Here is a 23,163-nt window from a genome sequence, read left to right as displayed (position 1 = left end):
AGTTCAATTTCTTACAATTCGTCACTCATCTCAAAGGGATTACACAAATCTCGCAATATTTGCGTTTCCATTCTCGCCTGGCCATTTTCGTATGCGTTGCTTTCAAACTCCAAAAATAATTCCGCGGCTATTGATTCAATTATAATAGTTATAATTTGTGTCTGTTCGTTCGGTCCGGTTATATGCCAAAGCAAGCTGCCGGAGTAGAGCAAGGTGAAACGAAAACGTAAACAATCCTTGCGGAAAGAATAAATAAATCTTTATAAAGTATCGTAGGCCAGCATAATGAAATTAGCATCCATAAAATCCAGAAAATGTCAACTATATTCGTGCCGGAATCCGTTTTAACAAAACTTGGTGGCCACGGTAGGGAATTGGCCAAAAGGACGACAAAAACACACTTACAATTATAAAAGCACTTCACTCAAAAAAATATAACACTGCGGCAATATATTCTATTGCGTTTTTTTGTACAAAATGGCGTGGATAATAAAATATAAACGGTTTTTTACAAATTTTCTTTAATTTATTTTGTTCCAATGTTCACACATTCCGTACAAACAGCTGATTTCGAAAAATCATTTGCTCCTCCTCTTCTCGTTACGATTCCGTCGTAATGCAGAATACCCAACTTCGACTAAAGCGGAGCGTAGAACGGGAACGTAATCGAAATGCAGAATAGGGGTGATATTTTGGAGGCTTACTTCGAAAAAGAGAGAAAATACTTGTTTGCTTATGGCTAAAAGGAAATTGGTTTGGTCCAGAAAAAGTGATTTTGTCGTATAGTGTAGTAAAAGCAAGAGTAACAAAGCAATATCATACCTCGACATTCGAAACAAAATAAAAATCAGATATATGCTAATCCAGCACCAGACACCTTCATTTGCCTATATGAAGTAGACACGTATAAATTTAAAATTCACTTTCTTTCTTAAACATCAGGAAGTATGTGCAAAGTATTCGCCATTATAGCACTCTGTTTCGTGGTAGTCCCAACGACTAGCCCTAAGCCCTCCACTGACATGCGTATACTTAATGGTAATGAAGCCGCAATAGGACAGTTTCCATTTATAGTATCCGTAACACGGTTTTCTGTACATCGGTGTGGCGGATCGATTTTAAGTAATCGATATGTACTCTCAGCCGCACATTGTGTTAGCTGCATGGATAGCACTGGAAAATTTACCTTGTAATGTTTTTATCGATTTACACAGCGAATACAATACTTACACTTTCATCTTTACAGGGAAGACGTCAAAGAATATTCTATTAGTGCGGGTTCCAATAATCGCCTGTATGGTGCAATAATCGCTAAAGTTGCTGAATTCGTTGTCCATGAGAATTATTTTAATGAATTGCATGATTTATCAATTCTTCGCTTGGAAACACCGCTCGTTTATTCAGACACTATAAAAGCTATCCCATTGGATACTACGGAGGTACCTGTTGGCACAACAGTGACTATAGCTGGGTGGGGTCGACAGTCGACCAATGGCTTATTAGCGAAAAACTTGCAATATACAACCGAAAAGGTTTTGTCAAGATCAGAATGTTATGACAAAATCAATTTGGATAGTCCTGATATATATTGTTTAGCTCGTCCGGTTAATAACGGTACCTGTATTGGCGACTCTGGTGGTCCGGCAATTTTGGCCGACAAGCTAGTGGCCGTGGCTAACTTTGTGTTTAGAAATCGATGTGGCCTTGATTATCCCGATGGTTTTGCAAAGATCTCTACACATTTGGACTGGATAAGAGCGCACTCGGATATATGTATAGAATGAATTTCGAAACACGTTTTAATTTAAAAAAATGCGGAAACATTGTTTTTAATAAAAATTAATAACAAAATTGTTGTACGGGTTATTTACTAAACAGATCGAATCTGGAATTTTATATAAAAAACCGGCAGAATAGAGTTTGAAAAAATTAATCACGACAAATCTAAACTTTGCAGGATTTCTGTTTGCATAGAATTTTTAATTAAAAATGTTCATAAAATGTTAAGAATTTTTTGCTCATTTTATAAATAACAAGTAAGGAAGGTTAAATTCGGGTGTAACCGAACATTACATACTTAGTTGAGAGCTATGGTGACAACATAAGGGAAAATAACCATGTAGGAAAATGAACCGAGGGTAATCCTGCAATGTGTTTGTATGACATGTGTATCAAATGAAAGTTATTAAAGAGTATTTTATGAGGGAGTGGGCCATAGTTCTATAGGTGGACGCCATTTAGGTATATCGCCATAAAGGTGGATCAGGGTTGACTCTAGAATTTGTTTGTACGATATGGGTATCAAATGAAAGGGGTTAATGAAAATTTTAAAAGGGAGAGTGGGCTTTAGTTCTATAGGTGGGCGGCTTTTCGAGATATAGCCATAAAGGTGGACCAGGGGTGACTATAGAATGCGTTTGTACAATATGGGTATCAAACGAAAGGTTTTAATGAGTATTTCAAAAGGGCGTGGGGTTTAGTTCTATAGGTGGACGCCTTTTCGAGATATCGCCATTAAGGTGGACCAGGGGTGACTCTAGAATGTCTTTGTACGATATGGGTATGAAATTAAAGGTATTAATGAGGGTTTTAAACGGGAGTGGTGGTAGTTGTGTAGGTGGTCGCCTTTTCGGGATATCGGCATAAAGGTGGACCAGGGGTGACTCTAGAATGCGTTTGCACAATATGGGTATCAAACGAAAGGTTTTAATGAGTATTTTAAAGGGAGTGGGCCTTAGTTCTATAGGTGGACGCCTTTTCGATATATCGCCATAAAGGTGGACCAGGGGTGACTCTAGAATGTGTTTGTACGATATGGGTATCAAATTGAAGGTATTAATGAAGCTTTTAAAAGGGAGTGGTGGTAGTTGTATATGTGAAGGGGTTTTCCAGATATCGACCAAAATGTGGACCAGGGTGACCCAGAACATCATCTGTTGGATACCGCTAATTTATTTATATATATAATACCACGAACAGTATTCCTGCCAAGATTTCAATGGTTTTTTATTTCGTCCTGCACAACTTTTTCATTTCATTCTGCTTAATATGGTAGGTGCCACACCCATTTTACAAAGTTTTTTCCTAAAGTTATATTTTGCGTCAATGAACCAATCCAAATACCATGTTCCATCCCTTTTTTCGTATTTGGTAGAGAATTATGGCATTTTTTCGTTTTTGGTAATTTTCGATATCGAAAAAGTGGGCGTGGTCATAGTCGGATTTCGGCCTTTTTTATACCAATACAAGGTGAGTTCAGATAAGTACGTGAACTGAGTTTAGTATCGATTTTTGCTCAAGTTATCGTATTAACGGCCGAGCGGAAGGACAGACGGCCGACTGTGTATAAAAACTGGGCGTGGCTTCAACCGATTTCGCCCTTTTTCACATAAGTAAGTTATTGCCCCAGAATCTAAGCTTCTACCAAATTTCACAAGGATTGGTAAATTCTTGTTCGACTTATGGTATTAAAAGTATCCTAGACAAATTAAATGAAAAAGGGCGGAGCCACGCCTATTTTTAAATTTTATTTTATTTTTGCATTTTGTTGCACCATATCATTACTGGAGTTGAATGTTGACATAATTTACTTATATACTGTAAAGATATAAAATTTTTTGTTAAAATTTTACTTAAAAAAAAATTTTTTTTTAAAAGTGGGCGCGGTCGTTCTCCGATTTTGCTAATTTTTATTAAGCATACATATAGTAATAGGAGTAACGTTCCTGCCAAATTTCATCATGATATCTTCAACGACTGCCAAATTACAGCTTGCAAAAATTTTAAATTACCTTCTTTTAAAAGTGGGCGGTGCCACGCCCATTGTCCAAAATTTTACTAAATTTCTATTCAACGTCATCAGCTCAACTCACCTACCTTTATCCGTCTTTGGTAATGAATTATCGCAATTTTTCGGTTTTTCGAAATTTTCGATATCGAAAAAGTGGGCGTGGTTATTGTCCGATATCGTTTTTTTTTTAATAGCGATCTGAGATGAGTACTCAGGAACCTACATACCAAATTTCATCAAGATACCTCAAAATTTACTCAAGTTATCGTGTTAACGGCAGACGGATGGACATGGCTCAATCAAATTTTTTTTCGATCCTGATGATTTTGATATGTGGAAGTCTATATCTATCTCGATTCCTTTATACCTGTACAACCAACCGTTATCCAATCAAAATTAATATACTCTGTGAGCTCTGCTCAACTGAGTATAAAAATGAATATGTCTGTGTGTGTGCCCTATATGCATCAAAATAATCAACCGATCTTCACAAAATATTCTTAATAGTTTGACATGGTCATCCGGTATATTTATGCATTACCATGGTAAAATAAAGTTTTGGAAACGTGAGCGGTGCCACGCCCACTCTGAAGCGGGTATCCAACATTTGGCATATAGATTCTATATATCAAAAAAATTAGGTGGTAGAGGTGGAGGGAATGAAAGTGGGGATGAATGTTTGAATGGGAATTAGAGTAGGAGTGGTAGAAGGAGTGAGAATGGATTTGCGCGTGGGAGGCAGAAGTGGAATAAAAAGGAAGAGGAAATAAAAGAAATAAGGTAAGCATTCAAATAAGGAGAAATGGAAGGGAAAGTAGTAAAGTAATGGTTTTTTCGTTGCTGTTGAGAGCGGAAGCCGGAAAGAGGCTCACTTTTCAAATATACATAGGGCATGACAACGTTTGCCGGGTACGCTAGTTTTTTATAAAGCAACAAGTAAAGGTGTGATAATTTGGCGCCGGATGGCGGAGCGAAGAAGCGACTGGCGTGCCTTGTTGGACGGCTTAGACGGTTAAGTGCCAATTAAGTAAGTAAGTAAGTGAAGGTGTCCAAGTTCGGGTGTAACCGAACATTATATACTCAGCGTGAGCTTTGATCGCACATCTCATTTGAGATAAATTACTTCTCTATATAACACGTGGCACCGCCTGTTTAAAAAAATGTCTCCCCATTTCCTCTTACAATAAAACTTGATAAGTAAAATATCATTAATTCAAAACTATTTTTTGCTAAGTTATAGCTTATTATTCTAGCCTACGACCCTTTTAAACTTGTTTTATATCTAAGTTGCCGTGGTCTTTAATCGATCCCGCCCATTTTTACTAGAAATATTTTCTGCTATAAGGAAAATATGTGTACACAATTTCATTACGATCCGTTGATTTTTCTTCGAGTTATGGCTCCCAAACATAGAAAATTGCATAGTCATAAAAGGGGCGGTGCCACAGCCATTTTTTAAAATTTGAAGTTCTTCCTATTTATTTTTATAAATCCCCTTGGGAAGTGAAATACCATTGATATAAACTTCTTGCTTGCAAAGATATAGCTTATTTTATTCGTCAATGACACTTTTAAAAATCTTTTATATAAAAGTGGGCGTGGTCCTTAACCAATTTCATTATTTTTTCTTCAAAGCATTCCTTATAGTAAAGGCAACCTCTCTGCCGATTTTTGTAACGATAGGTTTAACGATTTTTGATTTATGATTAATAATATTTGTAAAATTGATTTTATCCCAAGTGGGCGGTGCCACGCCCATTAAAAAAAAGCAATATCAGTCCACATTTCAAATTTCAACATTCTAGGTGTATTATTTACTAAATAATAAAAATTTACTAAATAAATAAAATTGTGTTTTTCAAAATGTACATATATAAAAAGTGGGCGTGGTTATCATCCTATTGCGCTCATTTTCATTCTGGGTCCAGATAAGCTCGTGCACCAAATTTGGTGAAGATATCTCAATATTTACTCAAGTACATCGTGTTAACAACACAGACGGGCGGACGGACATGGCTCAATCAAATTTTTTTCGACACTGATGATTTTGATATATGGAAGTTTATATCTATCTCGATACTTTATACCTGTACAACCAACCGTTATCCAATCAAAGCTAATATACTCTATGTGCAAAATACGCTGAGTATAAAAAATGCTATTACTTAAGTTGAACAAATTTAATTAACAACTTGTGATTCTTTGACTGGATTCAAATGTATGATTCCATACTACAGTTTTTTCACGAAAATAAAATAAAATAGATATAATTTAACAAGTAAGGAAGGCTAAGTTCGGGTGCAACCGAGAATTACATACTCAGCTGAGAGCTTGGAGACAAAATAAGGGAAAATCACAATGTAGGAAAATGCACCTAGGGTAACCCTGGAATGTGTTTGTGTGACATGTGTCAAATGGAAGGTATTAAAGAGTATTTTGGAAGGGAGTGGGCCATAGTTCTATAGGTGGACGTCATTTCGGGATATCGCCATAAAGGTGAACCAGGGGTGACTCCAGAATGTGTGTTGTACGATATGGATATCAAATAGAAGGTGTTAATGAGTGTTTTAAAAGGGAGTGGCCCCTAGTCGTATATGTGAAGGCGTTTTCGAGATATCGATCAAAATGTGGACCAGGGTGACCCAGAACATCATCTGTCGGGTACCGCTAATTTATTTATATATGTAATACCACGAACAGTGTTCCTGCCAAGATTCCAAGGGCTTTTGATTTCGTCCTACAGAACTTTTTCATATTCTTCTACTTAATGTGGTAGGTGTCACAACCATTTTATAAAGTTTTTTCTAAAGTTATATTTTGCGTCAATAAACCAATCCAATTACCATGTTTCATCTCTTTTTTCATATTTGGGACAGAATTGTGGCATTTTCTTAATTTTTCGTAATTTTTGAAAAACTGGGCGTGGTCATAGTCGGATTTCGTTTATTTTTTATACCAAGATAAAGTGAGTTCAGATAAGTACGTGAACTAAGTTTAGTAAAGATATATAGATTTTTGCTCAAGTTATCGTGCTAACGGCCGAGCGGAAGGACAGGCGGTTGACTGTGTCTAAACTGGGCGTGGCTTCAACCGATTTCGCCCATTTTCACAGAAAACAGTTATCGTCATAAAATCTATGCACCTACCAAATTTCACAAGGATTGGTAAATTTTTGTTCGCTTTATGACCTTAAAAGTATTCTAGACGAATTAAATGAAAAAGGGCGGAGCCACGCCCATTTTGAAATTTTCCTTTATTTTTGAATTTTGTTGCACCCAATCATTACTGGAGTTGAATGTTGACATATTTTACGTATATACTGTAAAGATATTAAATTTTTTGTTAAAATTTGACTTAAAAAAAATTTTTTTTTAAAAGTGGGCGTGTTCGTCATCCGATTTTGCTATTTTTATTAAGCACACATATAGTAATAGGAGTAACGTTTCTGCCAAATTTCATGATGATATCTTCAACGACTGCGAAATAACAGCTTGCAAAACTTTTAAATTACCTTCTTTTAAAAGTGGGCGGTGCCACACCCATTGTCCAAAATTTTACTTATTTTCTATTTTGCATCATAAGGTCAACGCATCTACCAAGTTTCATTGCTTTATCCGTCTCCGGTAATGAATTACCGCAATTTTCGGTTTTTCGAAATTTTCGATATCTAAAAAGTGGGCGTGGTTGTAGCCCGATTTTGTTCATTTTAAACAGCGATCTGAGATGAGCGCCCAGGAGCCAACGTACCAAATTTCATCAAGTTACCTCAAAATTTACCCAAGTTATCGTGTTTACGGACTGACGGACATGGCTAAATGAATTTCTTTTTTCGCCAGATCATTTTGATATATAGAAGTCTATATCTATCTCGATTGGTCTATGCCGTTACGGATTACCGTTATGCGAACAAAGTTAATATACTCTGTGAGCTCTGCTCAGCTGAGTATAAAAATTAATAAATGTGACACGCTATCCTCCGAAGAGATTTTAGGCAGAGCTTCTGTTCCCATTTGCGTCGTGCTCCTTTTAATTTTTCCTACAAATTGGTCCGACGGGACCTACTTGTTTTATGCGGACTCCGAACGGCATCTGCAAGGCAGATGAGTTTTCACTGAGAGCTGTTCATGGCAGAAATATAAACGGAGTGCTTACCGAACACTGCCGAGGGGCAACTCCGCTTAGAAAACCTTCTACTAATTGAAAAACTTTGTTTCTAAAATTTTTATGTTGCTTTGCCCGGGGCGTGAACCTAGGATCTTCGGTGTGGTAGGCGGAGCACGCTACCATCACACCGCGGCGGCCGCCTATATAATTTATTTTTGGTTCTTACGGTTCATTACTGCTGTCAACCAAGTGTTTATTTCTCACAATAAACAGCTGTTTTTTTTGGTGGTACCACCTTGGAGATTTTTTTCAACTCCACGTCATCTCGATATGCAATGTAGGATATCAACTGGAGAAATGTGTTGAATGTTCATTTGAGAACTGTATATTTCTCAAAATCTCTCGAAATTAGGATATTAATCTATAATATAACAAGTAAGGATGGTTAAGTTCGGGTGTAACCGAACATTACATACTCAGTTGAGAGCTATGGTGACAACATAAGGGAAAATAACCATGTAGGAAAATGAACCTCGGGTAACCCTGGAATGTGTTTGTATGACATGCATATCAAATGGCAGGTATTAAAGAGTATTTTAAGAGGGAGTGGGCCATAGTTCTATAGGTGGACACCTTTTCGAGATATCGCCATAAAGGTGGACCAGGGGTGACCCTAGAATTTGTTTGTACAATATGGATATCAAAAGAAAGGTGTTAATTAGTATTTTAGAAGGGAGTGGGCCTTAGTTGCATAGGTGGACGCCGTTTCGAGATATCGCCATAAAGGTGGAGCAGGGGTGACCCTAGAATTTGTTTGTACAATATGGGTATCAAAAGAAAGGTGTTAATGAGTTTTTTAAAAGGGAGTAATCCTTAGTTCCATAGGTGGACGCCGTTTCGAGATATCGCCATAAAGGTGGGCCAGGGGTGACTCTAGAATTCGTTTGTGCAATATGGGTATCATACGAAAGGGGTTAATGAGTATTTTAAAAGGGAGTGGGCCTTAGTTCTATAGGTGGACGCCTTTTCGAGGTATCGCAATAAAGGTGGACCAGGGGTGACTCTAGACTTTGTTTGTGCGATATGGGTATCAAATGAAAGGTGTTAATGAGTATTTTTAAAAGGGAGTGGGCCTTCGTTCTATAGGTGTTCGCCTTTTCGAGATATCGCCATAAAGGTGGACCAGGGGTGACTTTAGAATATGTTTGTACGATATGGGTATCAAATGAAAGGTGTTAATGAGTATTTTAAAAGGGCGTGGGGCTTAGTTTAATAGGTGGACGCCGTTTCGAGATATCGCCATAAAGGTGGACCAGAGGTGACTCTAGAATGAGTTTGTACGATATGGGTATCAAATTAAAGGTATTAATGAGAGTTTAAAAAGAGAGTGGTGGTAGTTGTATATGTGAAAGCGTTTTCCAGATATCGACCAAAATGTGGACCAGGGTGACCCAGAACATTATCTGTTGGATACCGCTAATTTATTTATATATGTAATACCTGCCAAGATTTTAAGGATTTTTTATTTCGCCCTGCAGAACTTTTTCATTTTCTTCTACTTAATATGGTAGGTTTCACAACCATTTTATAAAGTTTTTTCTAAAGTTATATTTCGCGTCAATAAAACAATCCAATTACCTTACCATGTTTCATCCCTTTTACGTATTTGGTATAGAATTATGGTATTTTTTTCATTTTTCGTAATTTTCGATATCGAAAAAGTAGGCGTGGTCATAGTTGGATTTCTTTCATTTTTCATACCAAGATAAAGTGAGTTCAAGTAAGCACGTGAACTAAGTTCATTAAAGATATGTCGATTTTTGCTCAAGTTATCGTGTTAACGGCCATGCGGAAGGACAGACGGACGACTGTGTATAAAAACTGGGCGTGGCATCAACCGATTCCGCCCATTTTCACAGAAAACAGTTAACGTCATAAAATCTATGCCCCTACCAAATTTCAAAAGGATTGGTTAATTTTTGTTCGACTTATGGCGTTAAAAGTATCTTAGACAAATTAAATGAAAAAGGGCGGAGCCACGCCCATTTTGAAATTTTATTTTATTTTTGTATTTTGTTGCACCACATCATTACTGGAGTTTAATGTTGACATAATTTACTTAAATACTGTAAAGATAAAAAATTTTTTGTTAAAATTTTACTTTAAAAAAATTTTTTTTAAAAGTGGGCGTGGTCCTTCTCCGATTTTACTAATTTTTATTAAGCGTACATATAGTAATAGGGGTAACGTTCCTGCCAAATTTCATTATGATATCTTCAACGACTGCCAAATTACAGCTTGCAAAATTTTAAATTACCTTCTTTTAAAAGTGGGCGGTGCCACACCCATTGTCCAACATTTTAATAATTTTATATTTTGCGTCATAAGTTCAACTCATCTACCAAGTTTTGTCGCTTTATCTGTCTTTTGTAATGAATTATCGCACTTTTTCGGTTTTTCGAAATTTTCGATATCGAAAAAGTGGGCGTGGTTATAGTCCGATTTCGTTCATTTTAAATAGCGATCTGAGATAAGTGCTCAAGAACCTACATACCAAATTTCATCCAGATACCTCAAAATTTACTCAAGTTATCGTGTTAACGGACGGACGGACGGACGGACGGACATGGCTCAATCAAATTTTTTTTCGATCCTGATTATTTTGATATATGGAAGTCTATATCTATCTCGATTCCTTTATATATGTACAACCAACCGTTATCCAATCAAACTTAATATACTCTGTGAGCTCTGCTCAACTGAGTATAAAAATAAGTCGGGTTTTCCTTCCTGACGCTATAACTCCAGAACGCACGAACCGATTTCCACGGTTTTGCATTCGCTGGAAAGGTCCGTGAGGTCTATAGCAAAGAAAATTCAGGATCGACGCACAGGTTCTCGAGATATAGGCCAAAACGTGGACCCGGGTACCCCTAGAACGTGTTTATAAAATATGGATATTAAATGAAAGCTGTTGATGAGTGGTGCTTCAGTAGAGGGTAATTTTCATACCCCTGGGTGACTAGGGTCTCGAGATATAGGCCAAAACGTGGACCCGGGTACCCCTAAAGCTGTTGATGAGTTCTTCAGTAGAGGGTAATTTTCATACCCCTGGGTGACTAGGGTCTCGAGATATAGGCCAAAACGTGGATCAGGGTAACACTAGGATGAGTTTATACAATATGGATAACAAATGAAAGCTCTTGATGAGTGCTTTAGTACAGGGTAATTTTCATACCTATTTTTGACTAGGGTCTCGAGATATAGGCCAAAACGTGGATCAGAGTAACATTAGGATGTATTTTTACATTATGGGTATCAAACTGTTCCTGAGAGCTTTAAAGTAATTTTCATTATGATATTCGATTTAGTCGCATCAACCTGGCAAAACTGATAAATATGCATGCGAAGCCTAAATAAAGACATGAATTAATAATACCCACATACCTATTTACGTACATCCTATTCGATTTGCCTGAAATTTGGTATATAAATCTGCCTATATTAGTATTTACGATGCTTTTTTTCCGGGAAGTAGACCAGAGACGGACTGGGACTGGGATTAGGACTAGGACTGGGACTGAGACTGAGACTCGGAGAGGCACTGGAACTGAGACTCGGAATGGGCCTGGAAAAAAATACATACCACCTTCTGGGCTGGCAATAAGATATGAAAAAGAATGAGAAAACCTTGAGAGAAGAGAAAAGAGAGACGGGGAAGGAGACTGAGAAAGGGAGAGAATGCGACGAAGATGGAGATAGATGAAGCGAAAAATACGAAAGTAGGAGTGAATACAAAGATTAGGAAAATGTGTAGAGAGGCGAAGGCAGAGATAGACGGAAAAAGCTTATTAAAATATATGCAGATAGACCAAATTTAGCACAGAACAACGTCTACCGGGTCTGCTAGTTGGAATATATAAATGACGTTGGAGATCAACTCGAAAACTTTTAGTGTTACAAAATTTTTCAAAGGTTGGATAGTGATTGTAGAATGAAGTTCGATATCAACTCGAGAACTATATGGTTTAAGAATAATTATATAATGATGTTGATATCACTTCCGGAACTATATATATAATTTCGCTGGATAATGTTTTTCCATGTTTGTTGGGTAAACAAAATCCAGCTGTTTCGATATATAGGAATTATCTAGATAATAAAAAACAAATGTTGTCACAGAAAAAGCATACTCCAAAGGCGGCCCTAAGCTGTGACAGCAAAATTGCTCAGTAGTTTAACTGGAGTTTATATTTGACTAGAGTTTAAGCAAACTTAGTTTAAGCTTATCTTAACCAACTACTGAATAACCGGGCCTAAAGATAAGAAACTAACAAAATATCTGGCTCACAAATTGAACCAGACTTCTATCTGGATTTATCTGGCTCAAATCATTGTTGTTGCATTTACATGCAAAATTATTTATCTGGCTCAGGGTCTTTGCGACGGGATGATGGCTGATATGAGTGACATTAGAAAACAAATTTAAGCAAGACAAGGCGTGCTCTTACTTTGTTATCGAAATGTTAACGGTTTGTTATCGACGACATGGGCTTGTTATACATTTCTTATCGTCGAGTTTTCAGTTTGTTATAGGTAAGTGAAGCCAAGATTTTTATGTTTTCAAAACGCTATAGATTTGATATCAAAAAGCTATTTTATGGAGAAGTGATTGATAAACTGTCGAAAAGTTTTCGATGTGTTATCACAAATGTATCGATATGCTATCACAAATTTATCGATTTATTTTGGGGAAAACTATTGTAAACATATCGCAAAGTTATCGAATTGTTATAGAAATATTATAGATTTGATATCGAAAGGTTATCGACTTGGTATCAGCATGTTTTCGAACTGTCATCGACGACTCATCAACTTGTTATGAAATATATACCTACAAAACTTCAATATGAAATAGATAACACATCTGTAGTCCGTCCTTTAATAAGCCGATCGCTCACAAAAGCTAACTGATAACACAAGGATAATAAGCCGACAACAATAACTTGCCGGTATCGGTTATTACATAGTGAAACATACACATCGAACTTCACGAGTGCTTAATACTGACGTGAGAAGGTTAGGTTAGTTTGAACTGGCCGGTCCATGAGGACCTCACATAGACTGAAAAAGTCCGTAGTGTTACCAGAAGGTTGTTTTCACGACCAAACTGAAAACCCTATCAAAAACCAAGACCTGTGTTATAAAATAACTCCGTCCTCTTGGCAAATACTAGAAGCTTGGTAGGATTTAAGTCACTTGCTGCTTCTAGATCTGACAGCTTTACCACTCTTAATAGCTGGAGTTTAGCCTGGCAAGCGCAGGGCAAGAGCACAGAACGTGCTCGATATTTTCCTCCTCCAGCCCACACTTCCTACATATGCTATCACTGACCAAGCCTAATTTAAAGGCAGTGTCGAGTCAGAACATCCGTCATGAGTATACATTCCTCTCTTTTTAATAATAGAAGCAACTTTGCTAGCCTAAGGTTGTAAGACTCACACACAATCTTCGACACTTTACAGCTCCGCGCTTGAACCCACGCCTTTCCCGCTTGGTCGATCATGTGCACCTCTCGCCTTCGCTTAATCTCGCCCAGTATAATTGGGACGTCTACGGAGCAAGCTTCAAGGGATGCGCCATTTTTAGCTAGTTCGTCCGCTTTTTCATTCCCATCTATTCCCATATGCCCTGGGGCCCAATATAGATGTCCCAATTCTCTCCAGAGACTGCTTACACTCTAACACGCATTTAGATGCTGTGCTATGCGAGATTATTGCCTTAATTGCTGCTTCACTGTCAATATAAAAGTTAAAACGATTGCAACTTGGGCTATTTTCTTCCAGGGTTTCTGCGCTACAATAATCCGGCAGCATGTAGGATCTGCTTATTTCCGGATCAGCACAGTATACCGCAGACCCTACTCCTTCCACTACTTTGGAGCCATCTCTGTACACATGCATCGCCTCGTCCGCCATTTGCGCACCCTTGTGCCTACCATCCATCTCTTTTGTGGCCTTAAGATCTCCCTCGAAGCACAGATAGGGAATCAGGTAGTCTATTTGTCTTGTGATTGATGACGCTAAACTACTATGGCCATATGGTCGGCGCTCAAGCTGCCCGAGGCATCGAGCCTGGTTGCAGATGTTAATGCTATGTTCTTTGCCACCAGGTGGAATGTGCAGAATGGCATACAGTGCAGCCGTCGGGGCTATTTCAGGGCTCCCGTAATGCTAAGCATCGATATACTGCATACCACCTCAAATTTTTTGAGGTATGTTGTTTTTTGTGTGTCTTTCCACCAAATAAGAACTCCATAGGTTAGAATAGGGCTTACAATCGCTGTAAAAACCCAATGGGAAAGAGAGGGCGATAAGCCCCACGTACACCTCAGCATTCTTTTACATGCATAAAGTGCCGTTGAGGCCTTCTTCACCCTCTCCACCACATTCAGCTTCCATGACAGCTTACTGTCTAGGATGATTCCTAGATATTTTGTGCAAGGTTTCTTCTGTAGAGTCACCCCTCCTAACTTAGCCCTGGTCCAATTTGGGACCTTGTACATCTTTGTAAACAAGACCATATCCATCTTCTCCGCATTGACTTTCAACCCGACATTAGTTGCTCAGGTGTGAATATCCCGAAGCGCCCGATCCTTCAAAGAACTAATCTTTGGAAGGCACTTTCCACTTATGACAATTGCAACGTCATCTGCGTAAGCCGTAAGTTTTACGGGCCCCTCATCGAATCGCCTGAGCAGTTGGTTGATGACCAGCGTCCACAGCAGACGTGATAGCACCCCTCCCTGCGGCTTGCCCCTGTCCACTAATTTCGTGGCCTCGTACAATCCCAATTGTGATGTAATCTTCCTGCAATTTAACATGCAGTCAATCCATCTGATTAAGGCGGGATGTACTTTAATGTAATTAAGACCATCCATAATCGCCCATTTAGAAACATTACTGAAAGCCCCGGCAATGTCCAAGAGTACTCCTAGAGCATACTCTTTATATTCCAGGGATTTCTCTATGCTAATTACCACCCTATGCAATGCGGTGTCTACCGACTTGCCTTTGGCGTACGCATGCTCTGTTGTGGAGAGCAGCTTTTCAACACCACATGATTCAGCCTTATGCACCCATCGAATATTATTTTAAGCCATTCCACGAGCGCTATACTTGAAACTTGTAGCATGGCTGGGAATATACCGTCTGGGCCCGGCGATTTAAACTTAGAAAACGTTTTCACTGCCCATTCGATCTTGGTATCGGTCAACAAGCCCGGCACTAACCGCTCCGTGATCGAAGTACGAGTGATGTCTGCTGGCTCTTCTAAACCGTCTCCCGATAGTAAATGTGTGTCGAGCACCTCAAGGGATTCCTCACTATTACGTGTCCCAGGCCGACTAGAGGAGGGGGGGATTTGGGGGAGATTCCACCCGGGCTTGGGGTTTTTCAGGGGACCCGCGATTTAGAGGTACTAAGAAATTTTTTTTAATTCAGGAAAGTCTTAAGTTGTTCCATGTGCAAATTTTAAGCCGAATTTCAAAAGCAACGAATATTGATAATGATTTTTAGCCTGGGCCTTCGAACAGTGAGGAGACAATGAAAACATCAAACAATAATGCATGTTTACATGAATCCGAAATCGTAAAGATTTCGTGGTGAAAGTGATGAAGGTTCATCTTCAAAAAGTCTTCGAAAAATACCACCAACTCTGTATCAAAGTCCAGATTATTTAAACGACTTCGATATCGGTACCATGAACAATGAGTTTTTGCGATCTGAAGAAATCAACGAAATAATTCTTCGAGGAAATCAAGAGTGTGCTGTTATTTTTCCACGTGATTGTCATGACGAGGAATTTCCTACCTCTTTGTTAAACAGAATCTTGCCAAGTGGAGAGAGAGTGGAGCGTGACTGGCTAGTGTGGAGTGCCAGTAGCAATGCTGTTTATTGCCTACCATGTCGTCTATTAAGCACCAATCGACCTAAAATTTGTTATGCGGATATTCGAAATTCCACTATGGAAGAAGCTATACGATAAACTGCCATCACACGAAAATAATCAAGATCACATTAAATATTATATTCAATGGCAATCTTTACAAAATCGAATTCAAAAGGAGGCTACAATTGATACACTTATCAATGAACAGCTAATCACTGAAACTCAAAAGTGGAAAGAAATTTTATATAGAATTTTGGACACTATTTTATTTTTGGGTGAAAGAGGTCTAGCCTTCAAGGCGAAGGTATATATCTTGGTGAACGAAACGATGGATATTTTTGGGCATCTAAGAATGATCCATTATGATCCGATACTTAGAGATCATTTAGAGAAAGTTAGGATTTCACAACAGCAGCACAAACGTTTACAAGTTCACAATCTTTCTCCAGACATTCATAATGAGTTTATAGAAATCTGTGAAAAGCACGTGAGGGAAACTATATTAGAACAACACAAGAAGGCCAAGAATTTTGCTAATATCATTGATGCCATGCCTGATGCTAATCACGTTGACTACGTTCATTTTGCACTAACTCCATTTCAATTTGGAAGCAACAAATTTTACAATTCAAAGACGGTTTTTGGCTTTCGTGAATTGTGACCAAAAAACTGGTCAGAAAATCGCTGATCTAACTTGCCATACTCTAGGTAAACATGAAATCCCATTAAAAGGTTGTCGTGCACAAAGGTGCGATAACGGCGACAAAAACTCGAATGCTGATTACTCGTCTTGTGCAACCCACAGTCTCAATTTATGTGGTGTTGATGCTGCAGAATGTTTTACTATTTTCAGCAGCTGTCCACAACGATGGGACATCCTAAAAAAAAACTGTACCGATCTCTCTTCATAGTCTTTCAACCAAAAGCCAAATTTGACTGCGCAAGCATACGGCGATGTTACCGGCATTCTCAAATACATCAACAAGTTAGAATGTATCTTGCTTTCCTCAATTTGGTTCAAAGTAATGGCTATCATTAATGAAAGAACCGTGGTCTTCCAAGCTAGAGACGCCACCATAGATGTTGAGGTCCAACATCTGGATGCCTTATTAGCTGATTTGAAGTTGCTCAGGAACCAATGGGAGACAATTTTAAACGAATGCAAAACAGTTGCTATTCAATTGAACATCTCGCCAAAGTTTCCGGACATTCGAAAGAGAATACCCAAAAGACGTTCTGAAGATAATTTAAATGGGATGATTATGGATGACTCAGAGTCTGATTTTAAAAACAATACATTCCTAGTGATCGTTGATTCGGTAATCACTGGCATTACTAAACGATTTGCAGCTATGAGAAATTTGAGTGAGGCGTTTTCCTTTTTGTGGCAATTTGAAGGCATGGCTGAAACTACGGTTCGGCCTAGCGCAGCAAAATTTGTAAAAAAATACAAGTTGGACATTTCTCAAAGCCTAGAATGGGAAATAATTCACTTGAAACCCATTTACGAAGCAAATTTTGATAAAGGTCTGCCACCCTTGGAATTGCTAAATGCCATCTATGTTCAAAATCTGTATGCAACTTTCCCCAACATTTGTATTGCTTTACGTATCTTTTGCAATATGCCTGTCACGGTAGCTAGTGCAGAACGGTCCTTCAGCGTCCTTTCAAGGATCAAAAACTTTCATAAATCATGTTCATCTGAGGAGCGAGTTTCAGGACTCGCCACGCTTTGTGTTGAATCTGTTTTGGCAAGACAGCTAAATTTTGATATTATTATAAAAAATTTTGAAGCGAAAAAAGCAAGAAAAGAAACTCTTTGATATACGAATCTCCTATATTGAATAATTAATATTTCTTTAGTTGATGTGGCAAAATTTTTTTTTGATGTAATCCTTCAATAGTGATTCATGAATGAGACGTCATTAATTCAAATTAATCAAATGTATTAGTGGATTTTTTTATAGGGGGCCCGTAAATTGTTTAGTCCCGGGCCCGGATTTTCTCTCTACGGCCCTGACTTGACCATTCCCCGTTCTCTTTCTTTATTAGTCCCTGTACTATATTTCCCCTTGCTAGGAGATTTTTCAACCGTGCTGTTTCGCTGGAGCACTATATGTCCGTACAGAAACTTTTCCATGAGATTATCTTCGCCTTGGAAATTTCACGCTTGTAGATCCTCAGTAGATCCCTGTACTCGTCCCCACACGCTTCGCTTTCCGCGGTCTTTGCGAGCTTAAACATTTCTTGTACCTGTCTTCTTAGAAGACTCAGCTCCACCATGGCGGCTTGGTTTTCCTCTGAATCTTCTTAGAGGGCAAGCTTTGTTATACGCAGTCATAAGCGTCGTTGTTAGGAATTCATTCGACTCCTCCAGTTCCTCCACATTGGAAACCTCTTTGGGTTGTCCCAGTTTTGTTTCTACCTATTTCTGGAATTTGGTCCTTTTCGTTGACCTAGGGTTTCTAAAGGCTCCGCCCTTCTCTACCCTCTTTAGGGGGATGCTGAAGCTGATATACGCATGATCGGAGAAGGATGGTCTATCAATAACTATCCAATCATACCTTGATACATCACGCTCGGAGCTCAATGTAATATCCAGAACATTGCTGGATGTTGGAACAATGTATGTAGGGACATTTCCCCTGTTGGCTATCTGCAAATTGGTTTGCAGGATGTTACAAAATAGAGATTCACCTCTCTCGTTCGTATCTGCTCCTCCCCACGCATTGTGGTGCGCGTTTTCATCTGCGCCTATGACTAACCGCCCTTTGCGCCCTTCCTCCTGTACTATCCTTTTACACTCCATCGGTGGAACCTCCGCAGCATGGGCCATGTAGCAGGACCCCAGGATAAATGCCTGCTTATTCTTTTGCTTAACGGCCACCACTACGAGGTCCTCAGTAGTGTAATTAGGCAGCATATATGAATGCAGCTGTTTCCTTACCATTACTACAGCCCGCACCCGTCCTTCCGTGCGCGTAGTAAACGCCAAACCCGCGCGCGCTAAGTCCAGACACCTTTCCTCCCGATGAGAGCCACGGCTCCTGGATCAGCGCCACGTCAAGCGAACCCTCCACAAGGGTTAAGAGGAGTTCGCTCGACGCCACTTTACTGTGTTGGAGGTTTATCTGTAGGACTCGCAGCACCATTGGGCTGTTTGTCCTCCTCCAGCATCTTCGTCGTGACGTCGTCGTCCTCCCCTTTCTCTTTTGGTTTGGAGTATTCGAGGCCCCCTTCAGCCCCTCATAACTGTTGTGCCGGGTGTTCCTCTGTGCGAGTCACACACCATTTGGCGGTTGGTCCTCTCCTAACATCTTCGTGGTGACGTCGGGGACCTCCACCTGTCTTTTTTCTCTTAGGCTTTTGAGGTTCTTTTTGACTTCGCTTACCTCTATTGTGTTAGGATTTTTATCCTCGGGACTTCTTTTCCTGAGTCGCATGTAAATTTTGCCAGTGCCAAAGAACATTTTGCCAAGCTGCCGTACAAAATATCCTCCGCCTGCTTGTTTACTTGGAAGATGTAGAACTGACCTTCCTCGGTAGGCCGAGATACAGTAAGTATCTTCCAATCCTGTGTCGGTATGTTCGGATTCTGATTCTGCAGAAGTTGCAGTGTATCCTCCGACTTCATCACGCATGGTATCCATACCTTAACTTTTGGTACCGTGGGGATTTGCGCTTTATCCACCACCACAAACCGCGCGTTCGTGCCTTGCCTTTGGAGGTTTGGAACCACTTCCTTCAGCCACCGCAAGCTCGCGATATTGTCGCACGATATCATCTTCACACCAGTATAGCATCCCCCCGAATCAAAGGTTGGAAGGGGCTTACTTGGTTGTTCCTGCATCATCTTAAGCATTAAACTAATAAGCTCCCTTTCCACAGATATCCACCTTTCAGTAGTCATTTGTCCGAAAGGACTGCTCCGATCAACCAGCGCCACAGTCAGTGACTGCTTTGCCACCTCACTCATCTTCTCGGGAAAAGCCGGAGTCTTAGTGTTATTTCCATTTGGCACCTCCGAGAAAGCCGGAGTCTTAGCGTTAACTCCTTTTAGCACCTCCGAGAAAGCAGGAGTCTTAGCGTTATCTCCCTTTGGCTTATCTCTTAATTCCGTAGTTGAAACTTCCCTCTGATTCGCATCTTTCGAGGTTGTTGCTACCTCGTTATTGGGGCCCATCTGTCCTACAGCTTTGGGTCTACTTGTCTTGTCTTTGCGACTGCCCTGCCTCCCGGCTCTAGGACTGGGGCCTTTCTGCCTCTTGAAAGGAGGCTTTTCGCCTTCGGCCGAACGTTACCTCTTCATTCTACCATTCGACGCTTCTTCCTCCTCATACCGGTAGCAGAACCGAGGGTTTCTTGCAGCAAACCTTTTGAACTGCCTTCGACCTACATCTACCGCCTCATGGGCCCAATCCAAGCGCTCCATCTCCACTTCTATTAGGTCGAACACTGCTCCCAAGCGTTGTACAATTCTTAGTGCTGCATGGTACTGCGAGAGAGCTCTTCTACTTCCTCTGCTACGTACCCTTCTCCACTATTCTACTCCGTTTTTATTTGTGTGCTTCCCCAACAGGGAGTTCATTGAATTAGCGCTACTCTCGCTCCCCGAGTCCGACGCTTCGATTAATGCGTATTTGCCGTCCTTGGCTTGCGACTCAGTCCTCCTCTTATCATTGTCCTTATTACAATCAGGTAATGAGTCGTTCATCTTGGTCGTACGACCACCTGTCCGACAAGATGGGCTCAGCGGTCCAGTATTATATACGGGGAAAGAACCGTCCGCGACAGTAGCGCCCCTTACTGTGGTAAGGCCATCAATACTTCCCTAGGTGGCCCGGTATCGGGAAGGCTCCGTTCGAATACAGCCGAATTTATCCCCTGGCTCCAAATCGTCCAATAGGCACGGTGCGCATAACAACCTGGATTAGGGGGTTGGCAGTTCTTGGTCACCGACATCCCGCCGCCCTTCTATGAGGCGAAACGGCGTAGATGTCAGTTCTAAACAGCTCCGCCTCATACACTTGTTCGCTTCTTCGCCACAACCTTTTTGGTTTGCTTCAAATCGGGGACTTGGATTTGCTTGTTTAAAAAAAATGTGAATCCTACTTGATATTTTATTTTATCAACCCGCTTAAAAACGTAAATGGCATATAGCTTGGCAAGGCTGACGTTGTTGTGGTAGCAGCAACACCTTGATTCGGTCCAATTTGTTCCTTCCAAGCCGCTACCATCTTTGTTTGCTTGAAAGCGGGGAATTTACTTTCCTTTTTAAAGAAATGCGGCCCACACTTGTATTTTATCAAATGAAGAAGCTAATGCAGTGTACATACATATGTATGTATTTTAACGTAAATGAAGGAGGCTTCACTATCTCTGTATAGTAGCTTTCAGATCATGTTATTATCTCGTGGATACTCTAATTACCGCAATCGCTCCGATTCGCGCATAGTCTTCTCGTTGCATGGTGTTTTTCCCATTAGTTTGGCACAATCGAGCTCTTGCATACGGACAACATTCAAAGATTTTACTCGGCTTAATGTTACGTAATCCTGGCCTTTGGCGAAAAGTTCAGACCCTAGATACACCACTGCGTTTTCCACCTTATACCCTCGCATTTTGTGAACTGTGCAATCCCAACACTGTATAATATCCGATCGCAAGATTCCCTCAGCTCCGTACGATTTTTCTAAATATCTCATTCCGTGCGCCTCCAGCGAAACTTTCTGTAATATGCTTTATACTGTCATCGGCCTCTGAATAAAGTTTAAAATTTCAAGTCTCTAGCTCACCGAGAAGTTACTTAAAAGCCGGTTTCAAATTTCTAAATTTTCACCAATTGTTTCAATCTGTGCGCCACCTAAAGGAACTTTTTTCCTTTTGTTGCTAAGTCAGGATGCCTTACCCTATTTGTGAAGTTTCACGTTTGAAGCTCAATGAGGAGTTACTTAAAAATCGAAATCAAAATTCAAAATTTTCAAAATACTTATCTAATTATTTCAATCCGTGGGCCACCTAACGCATTTTTTTGCTTTTGTTCCTTTGTCCCGGTGTCTTACCCTATCTGTGAAGTTTCACGTTTGTTGAGGAGTTAAAAATTGGCATCGAATATGCGGACAAACATTCAATCTACTTAATAAAAATGAAATCAAAATTATAAAATTTACAAAAAAAGCGTGCATTTGTACAATAACATTTCCTTGAAAAAGTCCAATCGCTTATTTCCTTATTAAGCTCATTATTTCACTTACTTTAAGTGTCCCTACCTACCGACCTCAGCTCTAAGTGCACAAGTGCATTAATATTTTATATAAATTAACTAACGAGATAGGAGCTTAAAATAAAAATTAAATAAACTCTTTATTAAATTATTAACCTCTTCGTAAATGCACTCACTTATGCAGGTACCTCAGAGCTCACAACGATGCCATACAACATTTTAGATATTGGATCTCAAATACAAAAGCACAAAGAAAACAAACAAAATTTTAAGAAGAAAACCTGAAATAATACGCCAGCGTCACTTTGATGCGTTTTTTCGAGTTTTCAGCCCCAATTTTAGTGACAGTAAATACGAATGAGCGCTCTCCTATGTATCAACGCTAGAACCATGGTTTAACGCTATGGTTGGCTCATCTCTACAGCAACCACACAGCTTTGTTAAAGTTGTCAAAATTTGAGTGCTGGTGTTAGGCGAACGGAATGGAGAGAAAACATAAAACTTTGCAATTCTTGTGTGTTGTGGGAAAATAATGCGCTAAATTTGATGCATTTACTAAAAAATAACTTAAGGTGTTGTGAAACTATTTTGAACACCATGGCAGTAAATTATTGTCAATGTGTTGGTTACATTTTGCGTTTCCCTCTCCTTTTGACAATTCTTATACCAGTGAAATGAAAAAAATAAAATCAGCTGATGAGATGAGCCAACCATATAATTGAGCCATGGCTAGAACGGAGAAAATTGACGCGGAAATTTACTTTCTTTCTTTTATCATTTTTCTTTTGTCAAAGTGTAAGCAATGAAAGGCAATGTATTTACGACAACAATATCGCTGCTTGGGTGCAGTGCATCAAAGAGCCGGCAAAGGTGTGAGTATTTGTATGCGTGCTTGTATGTGTATGTGGGTGCGTGTATTTGGACGTGTAAAGCCATCCTATGTCACCAATTTTCTTATTTTCTTTTTTCACTTTAATCTAAATGCTTCTACTGCGTCCGCTCTCATTCAAGATTTGTATCGTACATTGTTTATTTATTTTTTTTGAAATGACTCACCAAATCGACGGAAACACGCCTTTGAAAAGTAATCTGCGTC

General features: G+C 39.5%; 1 protein-coding gene across 1 annotated transcript; it reads left to right on the top strand.

Annotated features, from left to right (window-relative positions):
• Nucleotides 1–888: 888 nt before the first annotated feature.
• Nucleotides 889–1,851, top strand: LOC137246880 (serine protease SP24D-like). Its single transcript, XM_067777903.1, has 2 exons — nt 889–1,189; nt 1,247–1,851. Exons 1-2 carry the CDS (start codon nt 948–950, stop codon nt 1,782–1,784), a joined length of 780 nt encoding a protein of 259 aa, XP_067634004.1. The 5' UTR covers nt 889–947; the 3' UTR covers nt 1,785–1,851.
• Nucleotides 1,852–23,163: the final 21,312 nt, after the last annotated feature.

This window comes from Eurosta solidaginis, chromosome 3 (genome assembly GCF_040869045.1).
Source record: "Eurosta solidaginis isolate ZX-2024a chromosome 3, ASM4086904v1, whole genome shotgun sequence".
Classification (NCBI taxonomy): domain Eukaryota; kingdom Metazoa; phylum Arthropoda; class Insecta; order Diptera; family Tephritidae; genus Eurosta; species Eurosta solidaginis.
This window is presented reverse-complemented; position numbering and strand designations above follow the sequence as displayed.

Excerpts from the sequence above, each read along its gene's own strand:
- LOC137246880 (XM_067777903.1), top strand. The coding sequence starts at position 948 with ATGTGCAAAGTATTCGCCATTATAGCACTCTGTTTCGTGGTAGTCCCA. Across the intron at positions 1,190-1,246 it reads AGCACTGGAAAATTTACCTT|GGAAGACGTCAAAGAATATT; the intron begins GTAATGTTTTTA and ends TCATCTTTACAG.